The following is a 20,765-nucleotide window of genomic DNA, read 5'->3' as shown; positions in this document are numbered from 1 at the left end:
AGTGTATCTTTCAGTTACATCATAAATTGCATGTCAGCCTTTAAAAGCAGCTGGAACAGATCAAAGCTTAAAGTACCAACTGCTGGTATATATACATTTTTAAGTCACGTTACTGAGCTCTACCTTTGATCATGATCACAAAGAAAACACGTGAACTTATAATTTGCTTCATGTAGCTAACCACAAAGAAAATACTGTGCCCATTCTTGGTGATTACATAGTGCTAACTAACAAGTCAGTAGAGCTGCCCAACTTTTTTTAGCTAATGCAGTAAGAGGAAATAAGAGAAAAAAGATGCCCGCACCCCCCAGGCCCCTCCTCCCCCCACCCAAAAAAAAGGTTTAACTGTATCAGGAGAGACAGAAATTTCCCCAAGAGAGTAGCCAAATTCACACTTTTAACATATGTTGCTTCTTGAAGAAAATGTAAGAAAAATTGATATATTAGATAACAAAAGAAAGCCACTACTGTAATCAGCTGTTCTCTGACGAAGTGGAAGGAGTAGTAATCATTTTACTTGAAGGAAAAAAAAATGTAGAACTTCCACATCTTTGAAAAAATATCACAACTATAACATGTTCCATGCAACCCATAATAACAATCTGTAAAATAAAAACCTGCATGAATTGATGCTGCAGGGAAGGTCTCATCAGTCACACTAGCAGAGGAGAGAGGAACATCACAGCTGTCAAGCATTATGGCTTGCTTCTTCACCCACATACACATGAAAGGCTTTGCACTATAGATACCCCTTGGGTTAAGATACATGATATTTTCTCCTTAAGGTTATCACATGAAAAGCATTTAGGACAGAGCAATGAAATCCTACCAGACAAACACTGCAGGCTCAAAGAATCCTGGGCAACACAGCTGCCCCACTCAGGGTATCCAACTTCCTGCTTGCTCTGAGACAACCCCAGGTGATGTGAATGTAAAGGAAGCCCTGACAATCACATTGTGGTGCAGAGCAGGAGACAAAGTCTGGCTGGAGGAAACAACAGAACCCATGTCAAGAAGAGAAGGAAAATCCATAGGAGGTGGGTATATGCTAATAGGGATAGAAAGGCAGAGCGAAATTTACCACGATCTTCAATTGCCCATATGTGGTAAGAAAGGCAGCGTGGGAAGAGCAAGAAAGTCCTATAAATTTCCGGAGGTCTGGCTCAAAGGATGAGCCTGCTCTGAATTTCAAGGAGCACCGAAGAAACATGAAAACCACTTCATTTCTGCCGTGCTGTTTCCTACACCACCAAGATATAAAACAGTACTCCTCTGAGCTATGAGCTCCCTTTCATTCATTTGTATGTTGGATAGTTATTCAGAGGAATGGCAGCTTTTACTTCAACAGTATAGATAAAAGTATCGCACTGAAATTTAAATGTCAAAGAATACATACTCAAATGTCAAATACCAACAGACAAATGCCAACAGAGAAATGTCAGAAACATTCCCTTGTCTCTCACTGGATATAACTATATCTGCACAAACACAGGCCACAGAATGGTATGTAAAAGCAAGAGTTTTTCTGCAGTTCCTTTGAGACTGAAACACCGCTGGTTTCAATAGAATCAGTATCTGGCAGTGATCTGGTTGTATTACTCCAAGTATCTGACCCTGGCAACACATACAGCTTAAATGATCCCTGGTCTGCAAGGTGATGGATGGTATTTACACATGCAACAGTACATCTAGGTGAGATAAGTAGCACGAGGAATTTGTATTTCAGGCAAGTCCCACTGCTGAATTTGCTAATTCCTCACTAGATGAAAGACCCTTACACAATGACTTTTCATGTCAGTGCTCCCTCTGCTTTCCAGGTATGATAATAACAGATAGAAGTTGAAGGAGGGGACCTGCAGACTGCTTCTTCTAGGTACATGGTAAAAATTGGCTAGTAAGGACAAACATGCAACATCTTGATGCCTTCTAAACTGTATGCATTTTTGAGTCCCAGGATTATTAACCTGTAAGGTACAGGTGAACATTTCAGAAGTTACTGAATAACTCTGGGACCCAAACAGAACTGATTTCAAATAGAATTTGGACACTCGAGAAATTTGAGTGCTTTTTCAAATGTTGCTTGCTTTAATTAAAACCAATTGATTATTCTTTAGGAAAAAAAAAAAAAAATCTTTACACACTTGACTTGATGTGAACTTCTGGTCCCAGTGACTTCAATGGGCCTTTTGTCAGGATTTCACCCTTTATTATCTACTGCAAAAGTACTTGGAAAAATATTAGTTAGGAAAGATGCATTTGTTTAGAAATTTCAGCCAGCCTGCTAATTGCAGCTGCTCCCCTGGAGCTGAGAAATTAAAATGGTTAGGTAGTTCTGTAGAGAAACCACTAAATACGTAAGAAACTGAAGTGTACTTTAGTCAGTCTTGCTAACAAAAATGTATGTCACTCCTATAATTATTACAATTTGCTTCCAATACTAGTGGATCATATTCTGTAAAATAAAAACTCAAAGATAAAACACATGACCTATTGTCAAAGAAATAAAACCAACACCTGGCATTTTCATCTTAAAGAAATATTTTCTTCCCTGTCTCTAATGTAATTGTTTCAGGATCCCCAGGTTGTTTATTGGGGTTAGGGTAGACACTGACTATAAATACCACAATTCTTTTAAGTTCTTTTACAGTCCAAGTAAATAAATAAATGTGAGTAAATAAGTATTCAATTTGAATTATTTTGACCTTTTTTGAAATATGTTTTAAGGAACAATTATTACATTCTCACAATGTATACATTACTGTCTTTCTAAAAAGAAAAATTCCTTTCAGTAAAACCAGATCTGGACTATTTCTAAGGCTTTCTCTGGATCACTGAATGTCATTCAGAAAAAGGTATTGGAACAGATTAAATCAGTTCTGCTCTGGATGCTTTTTTTTTTTTAAAAAAAAACTTGCTACGGAGCATCATAAAACACAGAAGGTAGACACTTATAGTGCAACCTTCAACAGGAAAATTTTCCAAGAATTTCTTTACGTAATTTTTGCAAAACAAAATAAAAATACACATTTTCAATATCTTATTTTTTTAACCTTGATTTTCTTCTGAACAAGGCCTTGTAACACTGAGTTCTATGGTCTAAAGATATTCTGTGCTAAACTCCATTCTCTTTGACCAATTATTTCCTCCCAAAGACAATCAATGTCACTTTGTCCTTGAGCTAAAATAAAAGGTAAACAAGGAAGTTCCAAAAAGCCTGTTTTGCACTCTCATTACTTTGCAATCTTCTATGTACCCATGCTCATTAGTTTCCTCTTTAAACGTAAACTTTGAAGCACTGAAGAAGAGTAAGAAAAACTACAAAGTCCTTTCATATTTCTGTTTTTGCAGGTTCTTTCCATGGATCTCTCTCCCTTCTATCTTTTTGTGAAATGAGAGAACACAACTAAATGTTGCACTCAGGCATTCACCTACAAAGCCCTGAAGTCAAAAGTGAACCAAAAGCAATCAATTAAATTAAATGAAGTCATATAGATTTGTCTTAGGAAAGACTACTTAGTTGCTCTAAAAAATAAATAGCTCCTAAATGCACAGCATGGACAATAAATCAAACCAAAGTATGTTGAAACAGACTCAATTTGTAGGGGAGGGAAAAAGACTCATCCAACATTCTGATTGCCTACAGGCTTTGCAAAGCGTCCTTCCAAATGGTAACAAGATCCAGCCCCATTTAGCTTCTGAAGCATCTGTTGCGATCTCTGGTCAAGGTGACATAGCTGTAGGACATGTGTGTATTAAGTTATTGACAACAGACAATATAATGGAGCCTGGAACAGCACAAATGGAATAACAATTCTGATGAAAATCAAAGGAGAAATTCTAGGAGTTAAGAGTCAATTTTAACTTCTTATTTATCTCTTTCTTCTTTCAGAGCACTTATCTTTTTACTGCAGAATGTATGCTGACAAATGATGTACTTCATCATACAGTGACACTGACACATGGAAGCAGTATACATGTATTAAGATAACTGCTTTGAGACAATCTATTCAGGTTTCTCACCTCTAAAAAACAGCACGATCCAATACACTAAATGAAAAAAATCCTGGTATTAACTTTCAACAGGTTTATCTTTGAAGAATGGTTGCTCCCGAAAGAGCCCATCTATCTGTCTTCTGTTTTCCTAAAAGGTATGATGTGACTTCTGCATCATTCTCCACGTCAGATAGAGGTCCATCCATACAAATTTAAGGATATAGATTGCAAACAGAGGTCTGTTCCTTTTGCTGTACATGTATGCAATTTATCCAAAGAATCTAATTTGAAATATTTGGTCTTTGTCTGGCAGCTAAATACTTAACTTTACATGTATTCTGTAAAAAGTTTGTAAGTACAGGATGATTTAGTAGGAATTAAAGCAAGGAATTACATGATTTTTGTCTATTTTGCAACAGATTTTCTCTCCCTAACTATGAATTTTATAGCAATGTAGCTATACATTTTAATCACCTAAAAACCGAGACATCTTACTGTAACTATAAGCATCAAGCATAAATCTGGTTGCTCTAAACATCTTCAGATGTAAGATACGCTGTTTTTGAGATGGGCTGCAAGGCCTGCAAAACAACAGCCTTCAGTGACCTTCTGTGACAGCCTACCAGCATGTTAACATACTGAGTATTACTAACAACATTTTGATCAACATTACCAACAGCAGTGCCTCTTTGCAACAACAAAATGTATGGGTACTGACACATTTAAGAATTTTCTACCATTTCTCATTCTTCTCATTCAAATATAACAAGTTATCTGCCATCAGATATTTTTCTGTCAGGTTGGCACAAAAGAAAGATTAAAAAAATGATTTTTTTTTTAATTGAATATTTGTAGCCTCACCTTGCGGATGCCTCTGCCAAGATCTTCTCCATAATTTGTCCCCAAAATTTCAAAGTGAACATTGGGATTCCCCCCATTTTCTGCAAATTCTAGTTCTCCAGTCAAGCCATTCACTCCACCCTATTGGGAAACAAATAAACAAACAATATATATATGTATTTTTTAAAAGAAGAATGGAGTGACAACTCAGAAGTAGCCAGTTATGCTTTGTTTCTCCAGGGGATTTGTATACTACCGATACAGAAGACATTCATGCCCATATATACACATATATACAATTAACAGAATTAGGACAGTTTTCTAAAGACCACATTTTGCTAAAAATTTCGAGTCCTAAATTGTTCTTGTCTTACTAAAGTTCTTCACAAAATAATCAAATTCAACAACGCTAAGAGATTCAATACAAACAGTAATCTTACTATTATCATATTTGCCCACCAACATTTACTCTTTGTTGTGCCAGTAGGACATAAAATTCTAATCCATAAGTAAAAGTTTTGCAACTAATTTTAGTGGAAGCAAACCTAAAGATAAATATACAAAAACAAACCCCAGAACCAAACAACAACAACAACAAACCACAACAATTTGTTTTTTTCAAACTTTTATCACCCAAAACATGCTACAACAAGGTATCAGGCTGAGTTTTGAATTAAATTAGTTGCATTTTGAGATCATATGCATGATCAGTAGAAGGGATGAGGGATTTGTTTAACTGAATTTACTTTTTTGTCTGTTTTTCTCCACAAGTCTTCAATAACACTAAGAATACATCAGACAAGCAACAAATAATTTTCATGCTTGCTTCTACTTTGATTTACATTTTAGGCAAAGGGGATAAAATACTAAAGAGGAGACAGTGAGCATTTACTATAAAGAATCAGAACTGAGAGGGCGATACATATGGCAGCAACAGTCAGAATATATTCTAGGGTAATTCAGCATGACACACATTTCAGCCTTCTATAAGAACTGTGATAAAGTGAAACTTTAAAATAAACAGAGCCATATGAAATGCCTACAGTAAAAGCCTTAGAAATTTTTCCCGCTTTTTGATAAGGGAAAAATTAGATCTTTGACCCACTTTATCCAAGAAACCTGAACATTTTAAGTATGTACATAAAACAACCTGCATCCATTACAAAACCATACAAAATGCATAGCTTTTCTTCAAAACATAATATGAGAGTTGTTTTTAGTTCTAATCACTCTCCAGTTAAAGGTTTTAATATACAAAGTGGAAAAAATTGGAAAATAAATTCTTGCAATGCAAAATACCAAAGCACCTGGCCATTGTTGAATTATGATTTTAATAGCTCTCTTCTCATATCTTTAATTTTGAGAAAATCCAGGTAGGAGTACAATATTTGCATTGCAGATTAGTGTGACCTGAAAAAATGTGTGCGGTCATCCTTTGGTAAAACATTAACATAATTATAATAAAAATGAGGAATTTGCTCATTGAGGTAATATCTTTAAATCTTTAAGATTAGAGACTTGAAATCTCATGGAAACATTTACTGCATATTTCATGAAGTGCCTTTTTAAGTTAAAAACAAAAAAATTCTTTGATGTATATGTATTTTTAACCTCTTCTATAATCTCTACTTTTTGCATGAAACTCCAGAAGGAGAAAAACCACCTCTAATTAAGGGTACATCCACGTACTCTTCTGCAGACTGACTTTGAGTCATTCCACACTAGGAGAGTGCCACTGGGGCAATTTTGATGCACATCACTATGGTTGGCATTACATGCATGGTGCCTAACTAGCACAGCCAACAGATGCACTACCAGATTTTGAAATTGAATCTCAATCCTAATCATTGTGTCAATTTACTTGCCTTGATTTTTAAATGACTGCGAATGTTGGAACAAAATACAAACTGCAAGTCTGTAAGTTATTTTTATCTGTCTGAAACCTGGCAGTAACCATAACAACAAATTATCTCATTCATCTATTTGGTAATCTTCTCATGCTTTGAAGATTTGTCATATATGAGTGTCTTTGATTAGAGTTTTCTTTCCTAGACTGTGTCCACCTGAAAATAGAGTAATATGAGCTCAGATTACAATCTGATAGGGAATTTCTTAGAGGTTCTGACACCTTCACCCTACAAGGGGACCTGCCTTGTCAGCCCATCAGTGAAGGCCAGGCAACCCTATTCCGGATATCTGCTAGTCTTTGGTGCCCTGCACAACCTCTTTATGTGTTTTACTGCTCATGGCTGAGGGATTGGCACAGCATATTGCAGAGAGTATGAGTTTCAGGACAGTGCTCCCATTTTTCTGCATAGTCTTTCACCCTCTAAAGCCCTTAATTGATTTACTGCAGGTGTTTTATATCCCTCCTCTAATGCATAGTGGAAGGAAATCACAGAGGAAATGGCCATCTGTATGACAGCTACTGATCCAGTAACTTCCTGATGAGATTTTTCCAAGTTATGTCAGCATTAATTAAGATAATGGGTAAGAGTCAAAGAAATTTTTCATTCCATTTAACTTATAGAAACATTGCTATTTGGGAAAAGAAAAAGACAGATTTATTATCTACTCTAAAATTCCTCTAAGGTTGAGCCACAACCATGCAATTTCCTGACACATTTAAAATTGAAGAATGAAATGTCAGTTGTTAGAACAAAAATGTTTTACTTATGTTTCTGATTACTGCTCTGGGCTTCGCAGAGCTACCATAAAGCTTGGTAATATAGTGAAAGCCTACTTGAGTCCTGTCTAGACTGGCAAGATAAACTACAGTTTATATACGCTTAGGCACTATTATACTGTAAGGAAGTCCCTAAAGAAAGTATTATTTACCCAACAGCCAGGACTTCGCATGGGAATGTCAGCTTACCAGTCATTAGTTTTAAAGTATATCACTTGCTCTCACATTTGCTATTCAAATTCTGGTTATGCTCAGACGTGGCATATTTTGCAAATAAGAAGAAAAACAAAACAAAAAAACTCCTTGTGGCTGTTGGCAGGGAAGAAAAAAAAAAAAAAAGCACGCTGTAAGCCTCAAATATTAATTTCATACTTTAATTTTGAAGAAATTTGGTGTTTAAAAAATTACTGAGTCTACAACCAAAGACCCTGTTTTCAGGTGCCTGCAAAGACAAGTTAAGCTACTATCTGAACAATAACTTGGCATCTTTTTCACATATCATTACTGAACATCACTGACATATCTGAGATCAGTTAACAATTCCTGTCCAGGATTCATGAAATAGCACAAGTTACAGCCCATTTGCCTCAAAGGAATATTCTGTATGCTGCTGCTAGCACTAAAAATTTGTTGTTCGTCAGTGAGCTAAACAAACGTGACTGGGAAGAGATCAGACAAAGAGATGAGAAAAAAGATATATGCATTAACTTGATGTCATTTTTCTAAGTTGATTCTCCATATAATCCTACTTATATTTATTTTCAGGCTATTTGAGAAGATTAATTTTTCCAACAGTAGAATTATTTTCTAGTCATAATTATTACTCTCACTGTGGAATAGCTTTACTGAGAAATATACAATGGGGCATGTGTTTTGGGATAGTTCCTATTAGAGAAGTGAATTTATATATAATTGCTAGAGCTGGCCAAATTCATTAGTAGGATTGTATTTCCTGATGAATCGAATTATTTATTCAGTTTCAGAATGCATAGAAACAGATATTAGGTCTTTTTTATTAATTTTATTGGCCTTAAAATGGTTTTTAGACTTTATTCAATCAGTTGAATTCACACAGAAATCGAGCTTTTGGACTTTTTTTGTAGAAATAATGACCCAGGTATCCAATGTTCAACAATAAAAATCACTCAACAGGGAATGATTCAGGTAGCCCTTCTGTTATTTCAATAAATCTCTTAAACTTTAAAGTCCCCTCATTCTCTGCTCTTTCATATCAGCTCATTAATCATAATGAAACTATTTTCTCTATTTACTGTCAGATTTCTGCTATTTTTAGCAAGTGGTGCTGAAGGTAAATCAGCATCCCTTTCTCTTACCTTCCTCAGTGTGTAGCTTGCACATATTTCCCATCTCTTTTCCTATTTTCCCCTCTGGAAATCAGAGGGAGATGCCCTTGGCAGCTAAAATGCTTCCAGATCATGCTGTTTCTTGATCTCTGACCCTAGAAGACAGATTTTCTTCCAGAAAAGCTTCCTCTAGAACTAATTTTTCTGCTTTCTTAGAGGCAAAGAAGAGCTCAGCTGTTACCAGCAGTAGATGGCAACATCACCTCCACAGTGTTGATGAGAACAGGAGGGCAGCTACTTCACTGCTAGTCCTTTTCTAGGGGAGGCAGGCTGGAATTAGTCATCAGTTTCTTAACTGTTTCCCATCCACCACTGTGCTTGACTACAATGCGACACCCACCAAAATCACAAGGGGTTGAGGGGCAAGATGGGGAAGACTGCAATTCTGGCTACTTCATACAGATTGTTCTGACAGAACAGTTAAATTTGTGCAGAGGCTCTTAAGAATGTACATTTTATCTTTGCTCTGAGCTATAGTAATATCTTCTTATTCCTGTATATGCTATATTCTTGAAACAGTGATGATTTCAAAATGAAAATTCAGAATCTTTCACTCTGAAACAATTTAAATGACACCTGGCCATTTTTTTTTTCTTGTTTTCTGTCAAGATTGAAATGAATGAAAACTGGTATATTTATGAGAAATACTTCTTATTTCACTTGTTTCCAGTTCCACAAGGCCAGGAGGGAAAAAATGTTTGGAAAAAAAAAAAAAAAAAAAAAAACAAGATAAAAAATGGAGGGATTGTCAAGCAGAGAGACTAAATGTTTTTTGTTTTACCTTTCACTACTTTTTTTCTGTCACTTCACCACTGTCAGTGTTTTCATTTCAAAATACACAACTGTGATTTCAAAGTCCTACATAAGCACTTCAGTGAATTCAAAGAGAAAGTAGATCACAACACTGAAGCGGAATTCCAGCACTTAGCAGCAATCTTTAGCTCTCTTTCACATAGGAATAGAAGAGGTAAAGATGCATACACGTTGGAAAATTCTGTCTGCAACTGTAGGTTTCATTTTGGTTTTGAACTTTATCGTGTTGCTTCCAGAAATTCATTTCATTCAGCAGAATGCGGTAAGAAGAACTTTGAACTCTTTCATTTACACCTGTAAAATGGCTTACTACCAAACCCATCTCATTCAAATAGCAGAGAAACCCAAAGGCAACAAGAAATGAGCCTGGTAACCTGCACCTGCCAAGAATTTTCATGACATTCAATTCATCTTCTAGCAAGCTAACCACCTCTCTGGATCTCCACTTGTTCCTGCTTTCTTGAATGCCTTTCATATCTTACTGACCATTTCTATTCACATTTCATGGCAAACTGATCTTCAGGATGGTCACAGGAGGAGTCTGTTTTATTAATCACATCATTTTAGGGAGGTGGAGATTTGAAGAAGATAAACTGGATGTGCTAGAAACAGCAATGTAGCAAAAATTGAATAAATGCTGTCTGTCCGAGATGCAAAGAGACGCAGTGGTAGTAAGACACGGTATGAAGGACATTTGTGTAGGACAACAGAATCAGTCTCACATCCACAGAAGTCACAAGCAAGCAAATAATTGTAAATGCAAGGAGTCAGCAGTGCTTTTATTGGTTTTCATTTCAAAAGCAAATTCAGAGTTGCTAGCAGGGATACCAGAGTTTGCCTAAACCCTAATCCAGATAGTAAAATCTAATTCTAATGTGGAAGTGGGTATTTTGACTTTTGTGGTTCAGGCTTCCTATCAGTATTTGAATAAGTAGGAATACCTTTATTAATGAAGAAGTGCACCATAATATTTACAATCCGGAAGCTGATATGAAAATTCCAGAGTTAGCCTTGCTTGAAAAGTAGCTTAAAATACATGAGACTTCCAAGTGCGGATTTGAAATTGCCCTGCAATACTACTTTAGAGCCACTTAAAGCCATAACCTGCCTCTCTCCTGGATTATGTTTGCAGTCTCATGACTTTCAGCTACTAGAATGGAAACTGAGGACAGCCACCAAAGAAAGCCTTGAACTGTTATTTGGGAGCTAATGTGAACTGGATTTGGGACTTGGAAAAAAAAAAAAAAAAAAAAACTGACAACAAACAGTATTCAAAGGAGCTTTACATTTTACCTGCATCATCGTAATTTCTGGTGTAGTTAAAGACCTAATACAGAAGAGCAACTTCTTGAAACAACATTGTATTTGAAATTATTTTTATGTCCTTTTAATGAAAGTCATAAATAAAGAACCTTTTTTTTTTTTTTTTTAACTGTCCTATATATTTTTGTCTTCATAATGGAGGTACTGACAGCACTTTAAATGTAAACATACATTACCAGAAAGTACACGCAGGCAAATGAAAAGGCAGTTTTATGAAAGACATCAATAACATGAGAAGGCTGAATAGAACAGCTTACGGAGAAAGGTAAACGAAGAACCTATGCATATTTTGACTAAATAATCACCTTGAAGGCTGTGAGAATTGCCTCTTAAAGATGTGGGTCTTTAAATATCATGATAAAAAGGTGTAAGTAGGAAAAATATATTTCAAGACAGTAAAATAGTCTTGGGAAGGAGCATTATTTAGGTATGAAGTAACATTCACAGAGAAGTAGTGAGAGCTTAACATCGGATAAAGCACTGTCTAGTCTATTGTAAGAAAATGCTCTATAATGGCACAGTGTAGACTAGATAACTTCAACAGACTTCTCCTTACTTTCATTTCTATTATTCCACTATATTGATTTCAATAGCAGTGCAACAACAAATTCCACAGAACATCAATTGAGTGTAATTGTCAATTTTTTTTTCTTCCAGAAACAGTAAATCTAGTACATTTTTTCAGCTTTACCTTCTAATCTGCAGTATTTTTTCAATGGGATTTTAGTCTCTAGTAGTGTTTGGTACTTCTGGTGAAAAAACAATATACAAGTATGACATGGAAAAGAAAAACGGTTAAAGAGTTTTCATTCAGAAATTGCAATCATATCAAAACTTTTGCTTTGAAAAGACACCACTGGTACTGAGTAAGAATAGCTCACATCTCAGAAGTAGATACTACTGCAAGTACTTTAGAAATCAAAGATGATGAAGTACAGAAAAAGGTACCTTCTTGATGGTTTCCAACATGGATCGTCCTCCTTGCCAGGGCTTTGAGTTCTTCCTGATGCAGGTCAGGCTGGCCATGCTGTGCCACTTCCTGTCCTCTAGCTTCTTATGAAAGGCATTTGCCAGCAGAAGGACAGTATCGTATATGTACAGATTGGAAATCTGTAAAGACATAAAAAATGGAGTAACAGCATATTACCTGTGGTCTCCTGACAGCAGCCAGAATTTGTCATTTGTTTTACCTCACCCATAATCCCTTGGTAATTAAATGACTTATTTGGTATTAAGAAGAAACCACAAGAGTAAAAAAGTCCCCTCTTTGGCTCTGGTAGAAACAGTGGCTATGGGCTGTAATGCTACAATTGATTTGCAGCAACAAACTACACACACATGAAGTATGAACAGTCCAATTGCTGCTAGAGCTCCACAGGCAGTATTAAAAGCCCCACTTGTGAGAACTGGCAAGCTTCTTTTTATTTTTAACCAGATGCCTGGAACTTTCAGTTTTTCCAGTGTTAGACATTTGAACACTGTCAAATTCTTTTTAAGGCTGTCTGTTCTTTCAAAAAGCAGCCACTGTGAAAAATTAAAAAATAAATCATTCTAGCATGTTGGTTTTTTTGTTTGTTTGTTTTTGTTTGTTTTTTGTTTTTTCCTTTTTTACAGGCAACTGTGATGGAGGCAATTTTTTGTACAAAATCTGATCAAGTGAAATCTTTTCTCTGTGTACCGTTGCCCTCCAGTTCTGAAGTTTACAGCATTTCATGTCAGGGCATTTGGCAATGGCTATTAATTCCTTGCAGTACCAAAAAAACAAAACAACAAAAACCCAAATATCAGTGCTCCTGAATGCAAGTGCTCAGTAAGAGACAAAGTTCAGAATTCAGAAGGACCTATGAGAATATTATTTGTAGATAGTCTATTGGTCATTTGAAGCCGTAGGGCCTCCTTCAGTGATTGAGGGAAGCTCTGTTTTCTCAGCTGTGCTGTGAATGGAGCTATAGAGCATTTCTAATCCCTGAAAACAAATTAGCCAGCAGCAATTTGCTAGCTGAGCCACAGTTGTTGATATATATTTATTTATCTTGCTCTATCATATATGCCAAAAGACATTTTCTAGATTTGTGGAATAGGATGACTGCTCTGTGTGAAGGTCTCTCCATATAGCAGTTCTGCTCAAAGCCTTTACGGGTCCTTACAACAAGAAACTATTACACTTTGTGGAGAATACGCTTACTCTGCTTCTTGAAAATATCCAAAGATTGGGAAAGTCTCACAGCTATTAGGAGTGTATATATGCCAAGGAAGCACAATAATGCTGAAGATTTGAGACACTGCTTGGCAAATTGCCTTAAAACAGAAAAAAATAAAGCAACTTTCTTCCTGTCCAACCCTATCCATATACCTTTTTGTTTTCTTTTTAATGTTATTTTCTCATGCAAACTCCATCTTTATGCTAGCTTTGCCTGTGTCGTTTGCAATCTGCTCTGTACAGTTTTCACAAAAGGGTTTTGAGACAGACTCCTTTCCTGCCTAGCATCAAGGAAGGAGTTGATCAGCCTCCCCACCTTGCCAGAATGTCCTGGGTCATTTTGCCCTCTATGTCTTACTGAAGGAGATCTAATGATCTGTTTTTTTTCCTCCCAACAAACTCCCAGGATTCCCTATTGCCTTTTGAACTCCATGTCATTAGAATCAGAAATGCACAGGACTTGTGATTTTTATACATACATATATCTTTTTCTTTAAATGACAGTAATACTTCACTCATTGTTTCTGGTATTTGGCTCTTAATTCTTATTTGGACTCCTTCCATATTACCAATGGTTCTGAGAATTTCCATTTCAGTATTCACACAGGAATTAATTTGCTTCCCTGCAGATGCATAGGCTAGGCATCACTGTGCGTGACAGGATTAGAAGCATGGACTGAGAATCTGGGTTTAGATTAATCGAGTATTTTTAAAATAACTTGGATGATTTATCTATTTATTCCCTAAAACTATAAAAGATTCAAAGCCTTTCAGTTAAATCCATATTTCCCCAAAGAAATCATCACCAAGGGGACTTTTGTTTTAGAGGGAGAAAAAGGAATAACTACTATGCTATGAGACATGCTTATTTTAAATATGCCTTCACCAAAGAAAGAAAACATCTCTAGAGAGAACAGGCAATAAGGTTGCTAACGAGACTAAACTGGTAAATGAAGGGCTACAGATGCCAAGTCATCATTTCCCAAGAAAATGACATTGCTTTCAAGGTAGTTTTCAGAACCTAATATCGTGGGAATGGAAGACTGTTTTCACAGTTCATGAGGAAGGATGCACTTACTAATCCAAGAGAAATATAGTTAGTCCTTCATCAAGTATTAATAGGGCTCAAGGGTACAGAGTTCAGCAGTTATTGAGCATTGTTGTTCTTTTACTATTAGTACAGCTTAACATTTACAGCAATCAATCACTGATAATATAATGATAAAGACACTACAATTAATTTCTGGATCTCAAAATCACTCTTTCATTCCACTGTCAGACTATGCTTCATTAGTAAGTGTGTTGACACACACACACACAGTGGGGCTGCAATTTAAAGTCACTTTACATTTTCAATGTAAATTTTAATGTATATTTACTGGGACATTTAATTCATTGCTTGGTACCCATTACTGATACTTAATTTATTCTGAATCTCTCAGACTAATGTCTGGACACTTGCATTACCATGCCATATGTAATTGGTTAACACCCTATTGATGTAATTCAGAAACCAGATATGAATTTTTGTTCCAAAGTATAGGAAAAAAGACATTTCTTTAGCAATCAGACTAAGTGATTTATCTGGATTAACTACACTTATTTTACTTATCTTTTGACTGTTGCACAGAGCTTTTAGACAAAATTATGCTAGTGAACTCTGTAAACTTCCTGTGCTTTCTGAGGCTTACAAAACAACACAGATTTATAGGAACTGCCATTATGAGTAGGACAATCCCAGAGACACAATGGGAGACCTTTACCATGATCTTTTTCAGTGTTTTAATTAAGGCGCTGAAAAAAAATAATTATTCACACAGCCTTTAGGGGAAGTATTTTGGGGAGGGGAAAAAAAACACCCTTCATGATTTCCAGAGAATATTTCTGATTAGTCACAGTTCAATGGCATAAGAAAAGCATTAGAATTTCAATTTATAAACTGTTCCAACTTCCCACTGGAATAGAAATTAATTTATGATATTGTTGGGGAGAACAAAGAAACACCTAACAAACCCCAAAGCTACTTGAGTCTGTGCATCATATGAAGACACGGGGGACACTTCCTTTCACTGTTTATCATTGTTTCACTTGGCTACTAATGAAGGACAGCCATCCTGGGGAAGGCAAGAACATAGAAACTGAACTGTGCAAACATTTAAGTCAAACTTCCATACTTCCTTTGAACAGAAACGTAATGAAGGCCTCGAATAGGACGATTACAGCTATCCAAGAGCTATAGCCTATTCTTGATCAAGAATAGGTTAAAGTGTAATATGATCCCACCTAATACTTTAAAGGGAATTTACCAGTATGTAGAAAACAATATTTTGATTTTTAGAACTTTTCTTTCCTAGAATAAGTTCACTGATGTGGGGAAATAAAAGTTAAGCTGAAGTGAGAAACAAACCAAATGTGAAGTCTCTCTTTATCATAGAATCATAGAGTGGTCTGGGTTGAAAAGGACCACCAAGATCATCCAGTTTCAACCCCCCTGCCATGGGCAGGGTCACCAACCATAGACCAGGTTGCCCAGAGCTACATCCAGCCTGGCCTTGAATGCCTCCAGGGATGGGAGGGACATCAACAACCTCTTTGGGCAACCTGTTCCAGTGACACCACCCTCTGAGTAAAAAACTTCCTCATAATATCTAACCTAAATCTCCCCTGTCTTAGTTTAAAACTATTCCCCCTTGTCCTGTCACTACGCACCCATGTAAACAGTTGTTCCCCCTCCTGTTTATATGCTCCCTTCAAGTACTGGAAGGATTATTAACGGGATTCCTGTTTTCTGCATTGCTCTAGTAAATAACTTAGTTCATGAAAATTACTCCTTGTGATCACTAGAGACTGCATGTAATCATCTGCTTACTTTCTATGTGTGATCCATGGACTTCCAAACATTTTCTCCAGGACCGTGCTGCCACAACAGAAAGACACTGACTTTAAAGACTTTACACATCTCCTAAATAGCCCCCTACTGATATTCTGTGCATTCACTGAACTTGCATAGGCCAGTTTATTTTAAAACCACTAATAAGACCACTGTACAGTATACTATGGACAAAGCTTTTCATATAATCAATAGGTGTTTATTAGCAATTTTGTGAGCAATTAGTGAGACAATGGCTTTTATTGCTAACCAGAAACAGGGCAAGATTGGCAGCACTTCCTTCCCCCTTAACATCTTTTACTTTAGGCAAGTGAAAACAGCTTTTTAAAATTTCCTATTACTTTTCCATTCTTTCACTCCTTCCTTTTGGCACCACAACTTTTTTCTTTTCTGCTAAGTCAGATACACTCCTCCTACACTAGTGCCCATATAGTCATCTTTCCACAAGTCCATAAATGACTTCACAATATAAATAAATAGATATTTTAAGCCAGTTTCACATTCACAGTTTCTGTTTTGCCATAGCTTTGTCACAATAAGTCTAATCAGACATATGAAAAAGAGAGAGAGAGAGAGGACTTGCCCATGATTGTGATCTTGCTAGTTTCATGTGGTAGGAAGGCTCTTATAATTTATTCAACTATAACTTATAATTGCAGAATCATAGATAGGATTTGTAATTAACAGCTACAAAATAAGGCCTTTTAGGAACGCAGATACAGACTGAGGTACCTACACAAAAATACTTAAAACAAGTTATATGGATTGTTCCCAGTAAAGGCTTTTCTATTGGTAAGATGTTTGAGGCTGAGAGTGCAGGGTAGCAAAATGACCATGCTGCCTGGAGATCAGGTGGCTTTCTTTTACTTTTTTTTTTTTACTTGTGGAGTGCATGAGTTCTTGTCCATCAGAACTGTTGCTCATTCCCCACCCAACTACTTTTCCCAGCCACCATTAAACTGCATGTCAGAAAGGACATGAAAAATAAACATTAAATTAACTAAGCCTCTGGGGAAAAACCTTGAACTTATCTACAAAGACAGTTCCCAGGTGGGAATACAGCAGTATATAAACTACCTCCATGCTTTGGGAGAAAGGGTCCTTTGGATCACACAGTGATGAAGATATTCTGTGGTTGCCACGGAAACAGCGCTGACTTATGTTTTGGGGGACAGGAAATGTCTGTCGAATAATTGTTAACCTTCCAATTGACCTTCTCACCAGTTCTTGCACATCCAAATCACTTATTTCCTGGAAGATAAGGCAAGGAAAACAATATGTATAAAAGTTAAAATACAGACATTTTACTAGCACATCATAAATGATAAATAAACTGAGAGCACCAAGAGATGTGTGACTGTTACATGGCTAGCGTTGAGCTCAGCCATAGCCTCATGAAGAACATATTAAAGATCATATTAAGCTCATTAAAACAATTGACTACCACTCTTTCAACAATTGCAAAAGTTTTTTTAAAATATACTGTGCTCAAACCCCCCAGAATCTCTGTAGATGTAAATGGGCTTAGTTGTTTCATTTTGGGTTTCCTCTTCCTCTCCTTTTGCCTCTGATCTTTTACTTAAAAGTGTTTCACAGCATACTTGGTAGATAATGTATAAATCTGTAGGAAGTCATAGCATGATGTATTTTTAAGTGTAGCATTAGTTAGGAGCTGTGAAGGTACTGACAATTATTCAGGTCTTAAGTGTACATTTCCTGGAAACAGAATGTCAAGAATGTGCAAGTTATTGAACATCATTTACCCACATTAATATGTGAAACATTAAGCTTGAAATATGAAGTTTAAGGCAGGTTAAGGAAATCAGAAGAACACTCCTGTGTGCAGTATGAGTTCCTGCAGCTTGATAACATGCTATTTTACACCACTGAAAGATGTGGCCCTGAGGGAATGAAGGGACAGGAAGGGCTCAGGGACAACCACAGCTGGCTCCAACCCACACATAAAATCCTGGTATTTAGATAAACACAGGCTGTTTCTGAGGAATCAAATAACTTAGCTGGCAATTTTCAAGGCAATCGTATGTATATTTTTTTCTGCAAAGCAAGAGAAATAATCTCTAAAACTGCTCAGCCTTTTAAAGTAGAATTATTTTCCATCATACTGAATTGTTTGTCCATAGTCTACCTTAGTACCAGAGGCTGATGCCCCAAAACTTTCCAGATATTTAAATTTAGGAGACTCAGCCCAGGAAGTTGAAATTCTTGAGGTGCTCCCATTAACAGCCTGCATTTAAAATACCTTTGCATACAGCCACAGTATATTGAATGTTTGATTCTCAATTGCGTATTTTTAGCTTCTAATTTTTGAAAGAATTTAGCAGTTCAGTTCTGTTATGTCTATAACTAAACACTACAGTCATTCCTGCCTCTAAAGTTCTAATCCATGCTCATTTCTTAGAAAAACCAGGAGAGAGATTCTAATGTGAATTTTCTTTATTGAGAAAACATGGCCAGGTTTTTTAAAAACACATCTCTTCAAAAGTTAGGACAACTATCCTGGCATTTATTTATTGATTTATTTTCTGGGGCTGCAGTTAATGTTCTTTAAATGAATTAGTTTGAAACAACAGGTTTGGGCATACTGAGATTCACTTGTTTTCTTTAAAGCTTGGAAGAAAAACACAGGAGATGTAAATTTTAACTTCAGCTCTCTTGACTACAGTATAAATATTTTATTCACTTTCACACATTGTCATAGTTTTTGAATTCATCTGTTATTATTGTTCCTTATGAAGTATAGATTTTTTCTGCAAACAAAAATAACACGTGGTATCAGCTGTGTCCACTGTAATATCTTGCATTTCTGGTCGATTAATCCTTAATGTACCATAGATAATGGTTTCTCTCAGCTTAAGATGCTGTCCTTTCATTTAGTTTGTATCATTTTGCAGGCTGTGAGGTTAAAAAAAAGTGCTGTTTTAGCAAATAGCATTTTTTAAATTTTTAAAATACTTTCCAATAATCATAAACAAGAATTCAAGAATCTTATCTAGATTTTAACCTACGTCCTTTCTGGAAGCATTTACAAAGTTAGTCTGGTTTCATTACATACTCTGTCTAATCTGTAAGAGCAAGACTTTTAGAATAGTTTTAATAATGTAAAATAAATAAATAAATAAATAAATAAAAATCCCGAATAGCAATTCTACAGTGCTAAATAATACTTTAGAAGAGATTTTGACTTTCAGCTGGTTAAACATTCATCTTTTCTCTCTTAAAAGATTATTTCTCTCTCTCTCTCTTTTTTTTTTTTTTAATGTAATCAAAATTTTTGTGCATTTTACATTTTAATTAGAAAGTTCTCACTTTAAACTTTGGGTTATTATATTTTTATGCAGCACTTGGGAACTAATAACAGAATCCACACAGCAAAGAGATTTTCTTGTGGTACTGGGGAAATATAAGCGTCAATAGAATAATAACTATCATTTTAAATGCCGTGAGTTCTACTGATTATATCACAAATTCAGATTTTAGGTTAACTGGAAAGCAATCCCATACAAACCCAGACTCAACTTCTGCCATTTGCTATGTGTTTCTTTGCAATTTCTTAATATTTGGCACTGGCTGAGTGATGAGCCTTTTATATAATGACTCTCCAATATCATCTCTCATTCTTGAATTTTGGATCCGACTTAAGAAAACTATATAAAGTAACTATTGTATGAGAGGAAACAATTTTCATTTGCACTTCAAAGCAGGATACAGTATAATGATAGAAGGATGGCAGATGATCTGTTATACAAGCACAAAATGTCAAAAAAAATTACAAAGTTGGCCAAGTTGAACTGAGTTGACACCTGTATAAATTTAGACTTGGTTCTGTGGGCTTTTCTAGAAGAATCCAAAGCTCAAGATACAGTTCCAGACTTTTCTTTGAATGTCTGAACTTGGAATAAGGAGAGGCTGTCCTTTTCAAACAGAACACAAATGGAAATTAGATGACCATTTCATCCTATTACGCAAGTAAATAAAGAAAGGACTGCAATTTTGAATGCATAGGTCTGTACAGATGGAAAAAATGGAAGTGAGAGGATCATCTCAATGTATAAGGAAAATATTCCAGTGAAACACAAGACAATATACTGGCCACCTCGTATACACCACTGTTCAGCTTGGTCTCTATTTTGAGATGAGCAATTAAGATAAAGAATTACTGTTTATCATAGAGTAACTGAAAAATGTGTAGGGAAATAATTTATCCTGTAGTAAGACCTAAATAAAGGCAGAAAAATATCCCACAACATTTATTGCGGAGGCATCTTAACTTTCAGTCAAGATGTTTCCAGATTTTATCATACATTTAACATGCCCTATTTTCCAGAAGTTACTTCTAACAGAAGGTCTCAACACATCCTTTGTGACATTCAGAGAAGGGTTTACTTCTTCCTCCTCTGCAAGCTGGCTAAAGCAAGTTTAGGCATGGGTCACAGCAGGATAAGATGGCCACCGTCCTGTGAGGCCTCTGAGCCAGCACTACTCTTGTCTGGCAGGAGCACAGATGAGCAGAGTAGTATGTGTGCTATACCCTTACTGTATTCCTCAGCACTTCCCAAAGAGAAGCAGTTGATGGAAAGGTATAATTAGATGAGGCTCCAAGACAAGTTAAGGGAGATCCAGACCTACATAAGCACT

At 36.0% G+C, this 20,765-nt stretch overlaps 1 protein-coding gene across 6 annotated transcripts in view; it reads right to left on the bottom strand.

The window, feature by feature from the left end:
• Positions 1-20,765, bottom strand: part of GRID2 (glutamate ionotropic receptor delta type subunit 2) — a 696,754-nt gene that overhangs the window by 192,674 nt on the left and 483,315 nt on the right. For all 6 annotated transcript variants that reach the window (XR_212218.5, XM_015276600.4, XM_420483.8 and 3 more), the window contains 3 exons: positions 17,187-17,360; positions 11,968-12,129; positions 4,855-4,974 (listed from right to left, as the gene is read on the bottom strand). Coding sequence is in view for 5 of the 6 variants with exons in the window: in XM_015276600.4 (XP_015132086.1) it covers positions 4,855-4,974; positions 11,968-12,129; positions 17,187-17,360 (456 nt within the window). In the remaining variant the exon portion in view is untranslated. The remainder of the gene's footprint in view (positions 1-4,854; positions 4,975-11,967; positions 12,130-17,186; positions 17,361-20,765) is intronic.

Source organism: Gallus gallus, chromosome 4 (assembly GCF_016699485.2).
Source record: "Gallus gallus isolate bGalGal1 chromosome 4, bGalGal1.mat.broiler.GRCg7b, whole genome shotgun sequence".
Lineage (NCBI taxonomy): Eukaryota > Metazoa > Chordata > Aves > Galliformes > Phasianidae > Gallus > Gallus gallus.
This window is presented reverse-complemented; position numbering and strand designations above follow the sequence as displayed.